The sequence below is a fragment of the Denticeps clupeoides genome, chromosome 13, assembly GCF_900700375.1.
Source record: "Denticeps clupeoides chromosome 13, fDenClu1.1, whole genome shotgun sequence".
NCBI classification, from domain to species: domain Eukaryota; kingdom Metazoa; phylum Chordata; class Actinopteri; order Clupeiformes; family Denticipitidae; genus Denticeps; species Denticeps clupeoides.
The window spans coordinates 15,565,979-15,580,007 of NC_041719.1; the positions used below are offsets into that span (position 1 = coordinate 15,565,979).

The 14,029-nt window shown below is 42.0% G+C and overlaps 2 protein-coding genes across 2 annotated transcripts in view; one reads left to right on the forward strand and one right to left on the reverse strand.

The window, feature by feature from the left end:
* Nucleotides 1–4,918, reverse strand: part of faf1 (Fas (TNFRSF6) associated factor 1) — a 63,263-nt gene extending 58,345 nt beyond the window's left edge. The window contains exons 1-2 of the mRNA XM_029000540.1: nucleotides 4,848–4,918; nucleotides 3,728–3,796 (exon numbers count right to left, since the gene is read on the reverse strand). Of these exons, the coding sequence (XP_028856373.1) occupies nucleotides 3,728–3,796; nucleotides 4,848–4,904 (126 nt within the window). The 5' untranslated portion in view covers nucleotides 4,905–4,918. The remainder of the gene's footprint in view (nucleotides 1–3,727; nucleotides 3,797–4,847) is intronic.
* Nucleotides 4,919–5,533: 615 nt separating this feature from the next.
* Nucleotides 5,534–8,628, forward strand: cdkn2c (cyclin-dependent kinase inhibitor 2C (p18, inhibits CDK4)). The gene is made up of 2 exons (XM_029001340.1): nucleotides 5,534–6,490; nucleotides 7,435–8,628. Exons 1-2 carry the CDS (start codon nucleotides 6,356–6,358, stop codon nucleotides 7,804–7,806), a joined length of 507 nt encoding a protein of 168 aa, XP_028857173.1. The 5' UTR covers nucleotides 5,534–6,355; the 3' UTR covers nucleotides 7,807–8,628.
* Nucleotides 8,629–14,029: the final 5,401 nt, after the last annotated feature.

The following is a 14,029-nucleotide window of genomic DNA, read 5'->3' on the forward strand; positions in this document are numbered from 1 at the left end:
GAGAATAGGTAGCAAAGACTAGGTAGCAAAGACTAGAAAGCTAGAATGGCACATTTTGTAAGTATTTCCAAACCCAGCTTCTGGGAATTTTCAGGTTTTCACTGCCCCAAAAAATCATAAAAAGAGGCAATACTTCATGTGTGAGGTGAAGACATGAAAACACAGTCCCCTGAAGCAGGAGAGTTGTCATGTTCCAGACCACTTTCAATGAAAAAATATTTTTCAGGTGCCTTGCACAGGGCTGAAAAAAATTCCTGAGCCTGAGCCTGGCCTGGGGGGCCTGTCTTAATTTTAGTTTTAGTTTAGTCTTTGTGTCAAGCAGTCACATCCACACTCATTTCTGTCTTGTAACATTTCAGCATTTTAGTCAGAACTATCCGTGACTATATTAGTTATAGTTTTAGTCAATTGTATTTTAGTGTTTTTTTTTTTTAGTAAAGCAATTCTATTTAACGCAGTCAATATAGTACAACACCTAGTAGAAGACAAAAAAAAAATATTAAAATAAGGTTCTCATTATATTATTGTTAACTTATAAATCCACTACGTCCTTTCCTGACACAGATGATGCTCTGGTTTATTCCATGTTTTTTGATCACATGTTATGTTATTTTTTTCCCATTTCATAGTAAAGAAGTGTGGAAAGATTGCTTTGTCATTTTCTCCCAGTTATCTGCTTAAACCATCACAAGTATCCTAAAATCTAATGAATGCCTCACCTGTGTGACCAGATGAGAGACAAAGAGACATTTTAGTGTAGTTTCATTTTGAAAACCATATTCATTCTCGTTTTTATAAACAAATATATTTTGTTATAGTTATCGTAACAACCTGAATTTCCATTGCATCTTGTCTTGTTTCTGCCACGCCAAAAATTAGAGGCTCGGGCTAGCTGCATAGAGCAGATTCCTTGCACAAACAGTTCCAAGTTGCCGGAGCTTTTGGCAGCAGCCTTTATCGACTTCTTTGGGGTCTTCCACCAGCTTCATAAACGTGCTGTCCACTGATGTGTGTTACCAGCATGGAAAACACAGTCGCACGTGAAGCAACTTCTGGATTTTTATCAATCCGTTGGCCAAGGACCGCCCTTCCATATTTCCAATTGGCTTATTGGCTATCAGGCCTATTGATGGTGTGGTAGAGAGTGAAATTCATGATTTTGTAATTATTTTTCCTAAATTTCCAGTACACCAGAGATCCGGCGTGGCACCTGAATGCTCTCAGCCCTGCTTGCAGGAAAAGCTAGGTGTAAAATTACAAAGATAATTATTGCAATACAACATTCAAAAAGTTAAAAAGAAATATAATGGGCAATAAAAAGTGCTTTCACTGTCTTGACAAACAATGCAAAAAGCCAATGATACTGAGAATAGCACCGCGCCTGCACCACGTGGCTGAAATAGTTACAGCTACAAAAGGTTAGGCTGACACACAGAGCACAAGAGTAGCAGCCAGCAGCAGCACATGTGACAATGCTTGTGTAATACTTAGAATGGCCAGATGTCCCGCTTTGTGTTGTTCTGCAGAAGTTTAAGCCCTCCGTAAGCCGTCTTCAACAGCTGAAGTTTCCTCTCTGTGTAATACTAATAACATTAAATTGTGTCATCCTAGTAAATGCTTGTTTTTGCTCATATTATTGTCATAATAATGTAATACACTCATACAGTGAATTAGTTTTTGTTCTCTCACTCACTGCTCAAACAAACCATTAAAACTATAGACTGATCATTTCTTTGTTAATGGTCAAACTTACAGAATCAGCAGGGGATCAAATAATTGTTTCTCCCACTGTTTTTCATGTGGAGACATGTAAGCACAGAACCAGGAAAGGTGAGATGACAGATCAACATCATTTCAAAATTTCAGACATGCTGCTCATCCCACACTTGTCTGTTTGTATCATCTAGTCCCCATACTATACCACTTCTTTTTGTCTGTTTCAACTACTTTACAGCAACAATGTTGTATGACTACTTTATTTAACGATAAGAGACCCAGAATTTACTTTGTGTACTCTTAAGAAAACTTGAAATATGTGTTTAAAAGAGAACACATTAGCTAGATAATGATGGTTACATTTATATTGGAATAGACATACATGAGAAAAACTGTTTTCTCCATATTGCCCAGGCCCAATTACAGGACAAATTGATTGATTGCATATTATGACACATTAAACCAACAGCTATAATGGTAAATGTGAGTTAACAGTGTAAGATTTTGCACATTTGTACTCCATCACACTGGGGCTACAAGCAGGGGAGTAACCTGTGGGTTACTGTAGTAACCAGGTGGGTAAGACACTTCCTTATGGACCAGAAGACACAGGTTCCAAGCCCTGAGTTCCTCCAGGGGGACTGTCCCTGTCATTACTGCCACCTAACAAAAGCTGTAAAATATAAATGTAGAAGAAAATCCACTGGTCTTTGGATGGGTAACCAAAGAAAATGAGGCAATTATGGCAGACAACAAGAGGTTGTGTAGAGTGTTCCATTTGTAGACTACTGACTTAATAGCCAGGGACCACACATTCAATGTGACGGACAGTAGAGATTAAAATAGTACACTTCACGCTATATTAACTCACAATCGCCTGTTGAAATACAAAGTGGTACTACAAGACATGTGGAATGTCAACCTTGTTTTTTCACATTCTGACCATTTCAGCATGTTTGTCAATGTTTAAGCTTCATACACTGCACCTATTTTCTAAAGATGGGATAAAAAGTTTACCTGCATTAGCAGTTTTAGAATGCACTGCACAGAACAGACCTGACATGTTTAACCGCATGTGGCATGTAAGGCCATGATATTTTTCAGACAATTGTATTTGGTACACAGTTTTAGATCATGGTGGTGGACTGAAACAGCACCACTAATACCACTGTACGTCTGTGTCTAAAAAAAAGAATTCAACCACAAGAAGTCTTTCACACTGAATGCCAAAATAGGGTTGCATGAACTGATTTCACAACTATATTAAAATATATAAATCAAACAAATATTTTATAAAGGTTTTGAACCTCAGAAGATATATATATATATATATCAGCTTTTCAGACAGTTAGGAAAATTAAATGTGAAAATAACATAAAAGTAATCTTATACACATCTATATGAAGCACAGTTCATTTGTTGCTGCCAAAATCCTTAACTTAAACGCACTGAAACAAAAGAATGAAAATAACGTTTTAAGCTTTAACAGTTCATTAATCAGTTCAAGTTGAAGTGCAAAAAAAATTAGCATGTTCACATAGCAATCAACAGAGGCTAACAAATTCCACTCTGGAACACGTCTGGACACCCCACTTAATAAAATGAGACTCTATAAAAAGAAAGTTTCTGTTAGCAGATTGCTCTAGTTTATTATAAATACATATTTTCTGTGAATGTTTTAGAAAACGTGCCTCTTAAGTGGTGAATTGTGGCAGGGTCAAGTGTGGAGGGGTGTCAGCTGTAGGGCCTGTCAAAGCCCATTGAGACATACTGTATGTGATTATGGGCTACATAAGAAGTAAATGTTGTTAATGCTTTAGCGCTCTATTACGTAATAATGATGTATTTTTTTAATATTTATATTTTTGTTTGAACATGCAAGAAATGGGGCTTGAATTCAGCCCATAAATAAGACCAAGAGAAAGCCCCGCCCAACTGGAAAGTTCATCAGCAGGACCGTTAAACATTTTATAACCAGGACAGAGTTTCTATTAGGTTTCAGGAAACTTACCACTAAGTCCCAGTTGTTGAGCTCTAAAAGAGTGATTGCCTCTGCAATGTTGTCAATACCAGTGCATGCCTGAAGAAAAGCAAAAGAAACAGTGAAGGAATAGGTGTGACGACATTAAAAGACAGATGCAGTAATCACGGAAGACAGTAAAGACCGGGGCGTATTCAATGCTCATCCCTCCTTTTAAAATCCTTTTGATTCGTCTCATTTAGACCCCCTCTGTTGTGGCAGAGTCACATTGTTTTCCTACAGCCAGTCAGTGAAGGACATTGTCCTTATCTGGCAGCACCAGGTAGCCAACGACTGTGCTTATCCTGTGCCTGTTTTTGCCCCCTTCTTATAACAGGGGCTTCGTGCAAGTCTCGTTTCCCTCTGTTACTATATCAAAAGATGTTATTATCTTATCACAGTAACAGACAGCTGTTCCCTTAGAAGAAAAACAACCCCATTTTGACAGCTGCTGCCACAGGGATATCAGTATGTATTATTTCGGCAGAAAGGTCGATTGTGGCCGATAAAAGCCGCTTCCCCTGAGCTGAGGTCTCAAAACGCACACACACCCAAAAAAAAATCAATTTTTGAAGATCGTCGTCACCTCTACTGCGAAACATGAAAACCAACGTAATGTCAAACGAAGATTTCACAGGCTGGGGGTTATATGCGTGTTTTTTTTTTTTTTTTTTTTTTTTTGACAGGGGACGCTGACTGAAATTAAATTCGGAATACACATGCTAACGTACATTTCACTGTTTTTTTATTATTATTCACGAATGCTGACAGTAGGCTTTGTTTCGACTACTGTAGTTAGCTTTGATGCTAGTTGGTTAGCAGTGACATTTCAGAATGCCACCGAAACAGTTTCCAACAGACGAAGCTCTGGTTTAAACGCCTGCTGTTCATTCGCGTGTGTTTTATTAAAATAACACAATACGCTCAGCTCTTGGGCTAACTAGCGATAGCTAGCTTGCTAACTCACAAGACACTATTATGTGAACATGAAGTGTAGCTAATGCTCTAACCATGAGGCAGGTGGCATTCACATTAACAGTTACTCCACAGCTGCCTCGCAACTAACGTAACTTCATCGAAATGCGAGGATGCCGGAAAAACAAAGACCCACCTGAAAATCTGCCAAAATAATTTCTCTATCCATCTCGCTGCCGCTACCGGAGGCCATCACGGACGGCGCAGGGCTGGTGTTGCCAGATCTCACCCGAAACACGCCGTCAGTTTTCAGAAAACTTTCAAAAGGGCGAGTAGATCCTCAAGAAACGCAAAATGCCAAGTGGGTGGAGTTGGCATCTAGAAAAGGTAGAACATTGTCTTCATTCATATTAAATCTTCAGAAAGACTGAAGGATTTTAGTAGCATTTTTATTTTAAATTACACAAATTAAGTAATCAACACCACTGTACAAATTGACACATGACGCGCAACACTAAATATCATTACTTATCACTCCTAAGAAATAAAGTCAAAACCCCCGAACCACACAATCATTATTTATATGCAACTTTCACATGCACATTATCGCTGCACTTGGCAACATAATTAGATCTCGCGAGAAAAAAAGCAGTCGCGTTTATGATAACGAGTCCGTTCGGAACTACTGTTTTTTTTCTTCGTGCTAACATAGAATCCGCCTGCTTGATTTCCAATTTCAGTCTTATAAATTATTTCGGATAAAAAGTCCAAACGACTCTCTTGGTTAACACAACTAAAACAACTAAATCCTGATTTGTGAAATGCAAAAATCCTCAAGGCTTGGAAACAAGTTCAAATACGACCCCCTGTCAGTAAATACACACAGCAGGCTCACAACATCGTAGGCTCACGCTGCGTGGTGCCGTGAGAAGGCTAAATGTGCTGTAACTGCGTGACACGTGTAGTTCTGCGCTCGCCAGTAGGGGGCAGCCGTTCGCACAGCGAACACTGCTCAACAATGAAATGTTTAGGACGCGCTTGTGTGCGTTTTGATTTATCTGTGTGCTTATTTATTTTGTTTGCAAACTAGAACGGGAACGTGACGTGTACGCACGCGGATCAAATGATCCGTCAGCTTCACCCCCAAAGCTCCGCTCCCACGAATGTTCATTCGCGACCACGCCCACCTCCCGAAAGAAGAAAGGGGAAAATGGAGATATAGATTTTGGTGTGTCGTGTTTGTGTCTTCCACGGACTTTTAGGCGGCCGGGTCGAGCGTGTCTCGGTCCCCGCCTCTCATAGCGTCTGTTAGAGGGGCGGAAGTCGTCCGTACATTATTTCAAAAAACGAGTGATGTCCAATAACTGCAGAGGAGTTGACAGAAGAAGAAGAAGAAGGAGCGAGAGAAAGGGATGGAGAGAGAGATGAGCTGGCCACGGCGACAGGAAGGGTCACGAAGACGTTCAGGCGAAAGTGGACGTTTAAAATCGGCGGGAACGCCAACGTGTTTCCTCGGAATACGAATCCAGAGTACCGGCGGGCGCGCGTCCCGGCGCGGAGAGGAGCGCGTGACGTCACCGCGCGCAACGCGCATCTCGGGCGGCGGGGGCGGAACTCGCCTTTCATCCCTTTTTCTTGTCGTTTTTGTTTTTGTTTTTTTGTTTTTTTCGATCACGCTACAGAGAGAAAGAAACGACAGACGGCATGGATGACCAGACGGCGGCGGCCGACGACCTGAGCTCCGCGTCGGCGCGGGGAGACGCGGCGGAGGTGGAGAGGATGTTGCGCGGTGGGGCGGACGTCAACGGTCGGAACCGGTTCGGAAGGACGCCGATACAGGTCGGGGTTTCAGAGCCCGAGTAATGCGCTCCGGTTTTACTATCTACATTTATCACTTTTTGCTACAATTAGTCAGTATTTGAACAAAAATGATATTCTAATTATGGTAAAAATATACAGTACAGGGCAAAAGTTTGGACACACCTTCTCATTCAATGTGTTTTCTTTATTTTCATAACCATTTACATTAGATTCTCACTGAAGGCATCCAAACTATGAATGAACACATGTGGAGTTATGTACTTAACAAAAAGTGGAGACCTGTCCTCCACAGTCACCGGACCTGAACCCAATCCAGATGGTTTGGGGTGAGCTGGACCGCAGAGTGAAGGCAAAGGGGCCAACTAGTGCTAATTTTTACATTGGTCAAAAATGTAAAAATAGTCAGAACATTAGAGTAGGTGTGTCTCCTTCAAGACTGTTGGAAAACCATTTCAGGTGACGACCTCTTGAAGCCTCATCGAGAGAATGCCAAGAGTGCAAAGCAGTAAATCAGAGCAAAGGGCGGCTATTTTGAAGAAACCAGAAACCAGGGTGCACCGTTATAGGAATCGGATGTATTCAAAACGATTATAAATTTGCTTGGCTCTAAAGATCCTAATTCCGGCCAATTTATTGGCCTTGCTATTCGGCATGAATGTAACTGTAACTGTAACTTTTTTTGTAATGAGTACAGTTTCATTGTTCCAATGTACATTGTAAAAAGCGCAGTATAAAGCTTTTTTTTTTTAAATACGCAGAATGCAGAATATGTTGTTTTTACTCGTGTCTGTGTGTTAAATGTGTGTTAAAAAAGAATCGGCTCTTAGTTTTTAGTTCATTATATTTTTTTTCAGTCAAGCCCGAGCGAAGTGTGGAATGGCGCTTATTAACCTTTTCATCTTTAATATGAGAATGCTACTGAGTTACAGAAGCGTAATTGTTTTATTCGTATCGTCCCGCAGGTGATGAAACTGGGCTGCCCCGCCGTAGCCGAGTTGCTGCTCCTGCGCGGCGCCGACGCCGACGTGCGCGACCCCGTGGCGGGCCTCACCGTCGCCCACGACGCGGCGCGCGACGGCCACGCGGACACCCTGCGGGTCCTCGTGGGCCACAAGGCCGACGTGAACGTCGCGGACGTGCACGGCAACCTGCCGCTGCACCTGGCGGCGCAAGAGGGCCACGCCCGCGCGGTCCGCGTCCTGCTCGGACCCACGGCCGCGCCGGGCGCGCGCAACAAGAGGGGCCACACCCCGCGCGACCTGGCCGAGATGAACGGGAGAGACGAGGTCCTGCGGGTGATGGACGGCGTCCGAGAAGACGTGGCAGGCAATTAAAGCAATTTTATAACTGTAAATACTGATTGTAAGTCGATCTGGATAAGGGCGTCTGGTAAATGCTGTAAATGTCTATCGATTAGTGTGAACGGCGTTTTAGGAAACTAAATTAAACGAATAAGACTTTTTTTTCCTTTTCCGCCAAAGACTTTGTGATGATTTCAACTTTTTTTTTCGTCTTGGGGAGTAAATCAGCGAAGGCGCCGGATCCGCAGGCGCCGCTTTCTTTTATTCCATGTTATTAACACAAAGCAACACGGACTTTGTGGAAAGTTGCCATTTATTTCTGAGCTGATTTAGAGAGTATTTCTTGTGATTGCTACACACTCGACGATGCACAGAAGTGATCGTTTTTTTGTTAATAATAAAAGCGCAGAATCTTATCTGGAATTAAACTCAATAGTTTTACATTTACGCGCCGCGTATCAGTCCGTATCTGATCTTCATACCTGTATCACACTTAAACCAACAACCATCAGCTAAAACAGCCACAAGAAACGACAAAGAAGGTTATATTTAAAAAGGAAAAGGAGAAACTAAATAAGTGCAGATCTTTATTTTTGGTTGTAATGGAGAAGGAAGGCTATTATATATATTTATATATATTCGAATCCAGATCCGTCCCCACACACTGCTCCGCGGCTGTCATAAAAGCAGAGGACACGTTTCGTTGTGTCACCGTGTGCTGCGTTGCAGCGTTTCACAATCACTTCACTTTCATTATTATTTTTTTGCTGTGTTGGAGAAGGGAGGCTAAAACCTCTCACTGAAACCTTTATGACCTCGACAGGATTCGTTTCGACTGTTTCCTGTGTGTGTGTGTGTGTGTGTGTGTGTGTGTGTGTGTGTGTGTGTGTGTGTGAGAGAGTAATTAAGATCATTCACATTTTCAGACTGGGTCCTAATGAACAACTGAGGAATTATGATGAGAGTCATTTTAAAGCACATTTGTAAATGTAAAACTGGTGTGATTGGTGTGATTTAAGGCCTCTGTCGTCCACGTCTTTAACCGTAACCATCCGCGTGGGTCGCGCTACGTGGGTCGGTGGGTCACGTGGGTCGGTCCACGGTCACGTGACCGCGGCGGCTTCTACTCCTTTTATTTGGTTTATTTTTATATATATAAAAAACGAACTGCTACCTACTGTGCATATTTAATTCCGTTTGAAGGAGACTCGGTATTCACTCCTTACTGAAAAACATGAGGTGCAGAGAATGGGGACATTGGTTCTTATATATCTATACAGGGAGTGCAGAATTATTAGGCAAGTTGTATTTTTGAGGAATAATTTTATTATTGAACAACAACCATGTTCTCAATGAACCCAAAAAACTCATTAATATCAAAGGTGAATGTTTTTGGAAGTAGTTTTTAGTTTGTTTTTATTTTTAGCTATTTTAGGGGGATATCTGTGTGTGCAGGTGACTATTACTGTGCATAATTATTAGGCAACTTAACAAAAAACAAATATATACCCATTTCAATTATTTATTTTTACCAGTGAAACCAATATAACATCTCCACATTCACAAATATACATTTCTGACATTCAAAAACAAAACAAAAACAAATCAGCCACCAATATAGCCACCTTTCTTTGCAAGGACACTCAAAAGCCTGCCATCCATGGATTCGGTCAGTGTTTTGATCTGTTCACCATCAACATTGCGTGCAGCAGCAACCACAGCCTCCCAGACACTGTTCAGAGAGGTGTACTGTTTTCCCTCCTTGTAAATCTCACATTTGATGATGGACCACAGGTTCTCAATGGGGTTCAGATCAGGTGAACAAGGAGGCCATGTCATTAGTTTTTCTTCTTTTATACCCTTTCTTGCAGCCACGCTGTGGAGTACTTGGACGCGTGTGATGGAGCATTGTCCTGCATGAAAATCATGTTTTTCTTGAAGGATGCAGACTTCTTCCTGTACCACTGCTTGAAGAAGGTGTCTTCCAGAAACTGACAGTAGGACTGGGACTCCATCCTCAACCCGAAAAGGCCCCACAAGCTCATCTTTGATGATACCAGCCCAAACCAGTACTCCACCTCCACCTTGCTGTCGTCTGAGTTGGACTGGAGCTCTCTGCCCTTTACCAATCCAGCCACGGACCCATCCATCTGGCCCATCAAGACTCACTCTCATTTCATCAGTCCATAAAACCTTGGCAAAATCAGTCTTGAGATATTTCTTGGCCCAGTCTTGACGTTTCAGCTTGTGTTCAGCCTTTCTTACCTTGGCCATCTCTGAGTATTGCACACCTTGTGCTTTTGGGCACTCCAGTGATGTTGCAGCTCTGAAATATGGCCAAACTGGTGGCAAGTGGCATCTTGGCAGCTGCACGCTTGACTTTTCTCAGTTCATGGGCAGATATTTTGCGCCTTGGTTTTTCCACACGCTTCTTGCGACCCTGTTGACTATTTTGAATGAAACGCTTGATTGTTCGATGATCACGCTTCAGAAGCTTCGCAGTTTTAAGAGTGATGCATCCCTCTTCAAGATATCTCACTATTTTTTGACTTTTCTGAGCCTGTCAAGTTCTTCTTTTGACCCATTTTGCCAAAGGAAAGGAAGTTGCCTAATAATTATGCACACCTGATATAGGGTGTTGATGTCATTAGACCACACCCCTTCTCATTACAGAGATGCACATCACCTAATATGCTTAATTGCTAGTAGGCTTCGAGCCTATACAGCTTGGAGTAAGACAACATGCATGAAGAGGATGATGTGGACAAAATACTCATTTGCCTAATAATTCTGCACTCCCTGTATGTGTGTGTGTGTGTGTGTGTGTGTATGGGAAAAACAGACTGCTGCCTATCAGGTGGAGACCATGACAGAGGCGTCTTTGGAGACATTTTTGTTACAGAAGAGCCCATGTTTCCTGTTCCCCATTCCTACTGTCGAACTTACAGTAAATCCTGGCAAAATTGCAACAGTTGGCAAAAAGTGAAATAATTATATTTGTTCACTAGACATGTTAAGAAATCTAAAAATAGTCAGAACATTAGAGTAGGTGTGTCCAAAGGTTTGACTGTTAGCATATAACATGTTATAAAACATGTTATAAAAAAATGTTATAAAACATTTACATTTACATTTAAGGCATTTGCAGACACCCTTATCCAGAGCGACTTACAACGTACTTTCATGTTACCATTGATGAAGTGGTCAGTTCTGGTTCACTAGGACCCCCAATTATGAATACAATCTTTCTATTCACTCTGTTGTAGTTTCTATAAATATGTCTGAAAATAAGAAGGTTATAAGTTCATCTAAATATTCTCTAAAGAAGAAGGTCTTAAGCTGCTGTTTGAAAGTACTCAGTGACTGAGCTGATCTGACCTCGAGGGGAAGTTCATTCCTCCACCGAGGGGCCAAGACGAAGAAGAGTCTAGATGAAGAGTCTAGGTGTCTTCCTTTTACCTTTAGCGATGGAGGGACCAGGTGAGCAGTACTGGAGGCTCGGAGTAAACGAGGTGCAGTGCGAGGTGTAATAAGGGCTGTGAGGTAGGATGGTGCTACTCCATGTTTGGACTTGTAGGCTAGCATCAGTATTTTGAATCTGATGCGTGCAGCTACTGGGAGCCAGTGGAGGTGTAGAGGTCGGATGGTATATAGAGGTAGACCAGCTAGAAGAGAGTTGAGTATTGAGATTACTAAGGACTGAACCAGTATCTGGGTGGCCTTGGTTGACAGATAAGGGCGGATTAGTCTGATATTGTAGAGAAGGAATCTACATGAGGTTGCTGATGTGAGTCGAGAAGGAGAGTTTGTTGTCTATTGTTACTCCAAGGTTGCGGGCTGTTGTAGAAGGAGAGAGCTGTGAGTTGTCCAGGTAAATAGCAAGATCCTGATGTGGTGAAGAATCTGCTGGAATGAATATTAGTTCAATTTTGGTGGGAGTGAGTTTGAGATGATGGGCTGCCATCCAAGATGACATGCAGAGATTTTGGAAGCAGCATGTAGATCTGAGGGAGGAAGATGAGTTGTGTGTCTTCGGCATAAACGAAGGATAGAATAGGCAGGATAATCCATGTGAGGAAATGACCTCACCAATTGAACTCGTGTGGAGGGAGAAAAGGAGAGGGCGAGTACTGAGCCTTGAGGGACACCAGTGGAGAGTCTACGTGAGGCAGAGGCATGAGGCTCATCAAGATAGGAAGCAAACCACTGCCATGCTGAGCCCTGAATTCCAAACCTCTTCAAGATAGACAAGAGCATCTTGTGGTTAACTGTGTCGAATGCTGCAGAGAGGTCAAGGAAAATAAGTACCAAAAACATGAATTCAACATACTTTTGTTTTTCCCAAAAAAGTACAGGAACCTTTGGCCTAAAAACCTTAACACTAAATGATACCACAGCTCCATGCTGGCCCGCTGGCAGATGATGGGCTGGGTTAGGCAAGAAAATGACTCAGTTCCATTTTCACAATCCACAGTAGGGAATCCTCCTACAAAATCCCCTTTACCTAGTGAGGCCTGGCAGGCTCACCACTTGGACATTTCCCAACAGCCCTGTCTGGTGGCCAGTCAGTACATGTGGAGGGTGGCCAAGTCATCTGCAGCAAACCACAGACATGTCACCTAACGTCTCATCATTTCAATCACTTGGTGCCAGTTGGACCATATTCATATGCTCTTATGAGCCATTTTGCTCTTGTGCCTTCCTCCCAGATTTGAGAAATGTAAGTGGCCAATTATTATTTTTTTTTTTTTTATTTAAAGAAAGTAGGTATTCATGAATTTTTTTAAGCTTTTTTTTTTAAATGCTAACATAAAAAATTGTTTCAGTTTATAATTCTGTTTGATAAATTTTCCAATAAAAGCATCATGTGGGTATTTTGTTAGATTGCTTATAGAGGTCCCATCACACTGCTATTCAATTCAATTCAAATGTGATTTGCATTATGACAAATCTGTGATGCACTATAACCCACAGTGTCAGAAACATGTGGTTTTGAAACTGCAGAAGTCCAATAAACAGAAATTTGGATGGATGAGAGAGAAAGATGGCTCTGTGTGATGTGAGATGAATAATAACAATGGCATACATGACCATTATCTTAAATACAATTGTCAAAGACCAATTCCAAGATAGAGTTTGATTCCGGGCCCTGGCCTTGACGACCCAATGTCAATTAAGAGAATGATCAAACCTGGGTCATGCCCACACCAGATTAAAGACACAAAGCTTTTTAGAACATAATTACACTAGTGCAGAATTAAAAAGAGCACTGGCACATGGCCAGTACACCTTCTGACAGATCCATCCCCCACCCCCTCATACTATGGTAGCATAAGCGAACGTGATCTGATCAGACATTGCACCCAGGCTGGCACGGGCTGAATCTGTTTGTAAAATGGAGGCCATACAGAGTTGCGGTGAGGAGCTGGGAAGTTCACCTCAGAGCCAGGGCAGTTTCGGCACCTCGGCAGGTGCATGACAGAACTTGCTATTTCCCTCGTCCAGTGTGTCGTGCGGTCACGAGCTTCCTCTCACTTATGCGTTGCAGTCAGTAGCAGGTGAAATGTTCCATGCATTTACACACGTTGATGTCCAGGTTATACTTATATAAATAAAGTTCAACCTTTTCCTCCACAACCTCTTGTCCTCAATGAGTACAAAACAATTGCAAAAGAGACAGGCCAAAAATGAAGCATTTGAAAAATAAAAAGCCTCCCAGTGCCACCTAGTGGTACATAATGATTATGGACATTGTAATATCTGAGAGCAACAGGTCTAGGTCTGAGGGGAAGAAATAGGCAAAGCCATGTGATTTATTTGAATATTTCTCTGTATCTGGCCAAACCAGGAAATGGAACTCGATGTTGTTGCATCTGTGAACACTGAGGTGAGAGGGAGGCCGTGATTCTGGTGAAGCACTGCAGATGCGAGCGGGGACGGTGATAAAAACACGCTGACTCGGAATGTTCCATAGCATATCATCTATTTATTGTTTGCTTGAAGTACATATTTCTCCTGCATTCAAATACATACAGACATACAGAAAAGAAAAAAAAATGCACGCACACACATCCAACCACAGAAGGTACATCATCTGCTTCTCTTGAAGAGTCGATTTAATGTGGTCACCAATTTTTGGGGTCTCATTGATTCACCCAGATTCTGGTAATCTTTGGCCTGAGCCAATGCCCAGCTGGTCACCCTTGGGAATTGGGTGTGTCCACTGAAAGCCCAGGAACCAATCAAAATACATTTT

Excerpts from the sequence above, each read along its gene's own strand:
- cdkn2c (XM_029001340.1), top strand. The coding sequence starts at position 6,356 with ATGGATGACCAGACGGCGGCGGCCGACGACCTGAGCTCCGCGTCGGCG. Across the intron at positions 6,491-7,434 it reads TCGGAAGGACGCCGATACAG|GTGATGAAACTGGGCTGCCC; the intron begins GTCGGGGTTTCA and ends ATCGTCCCGCAG.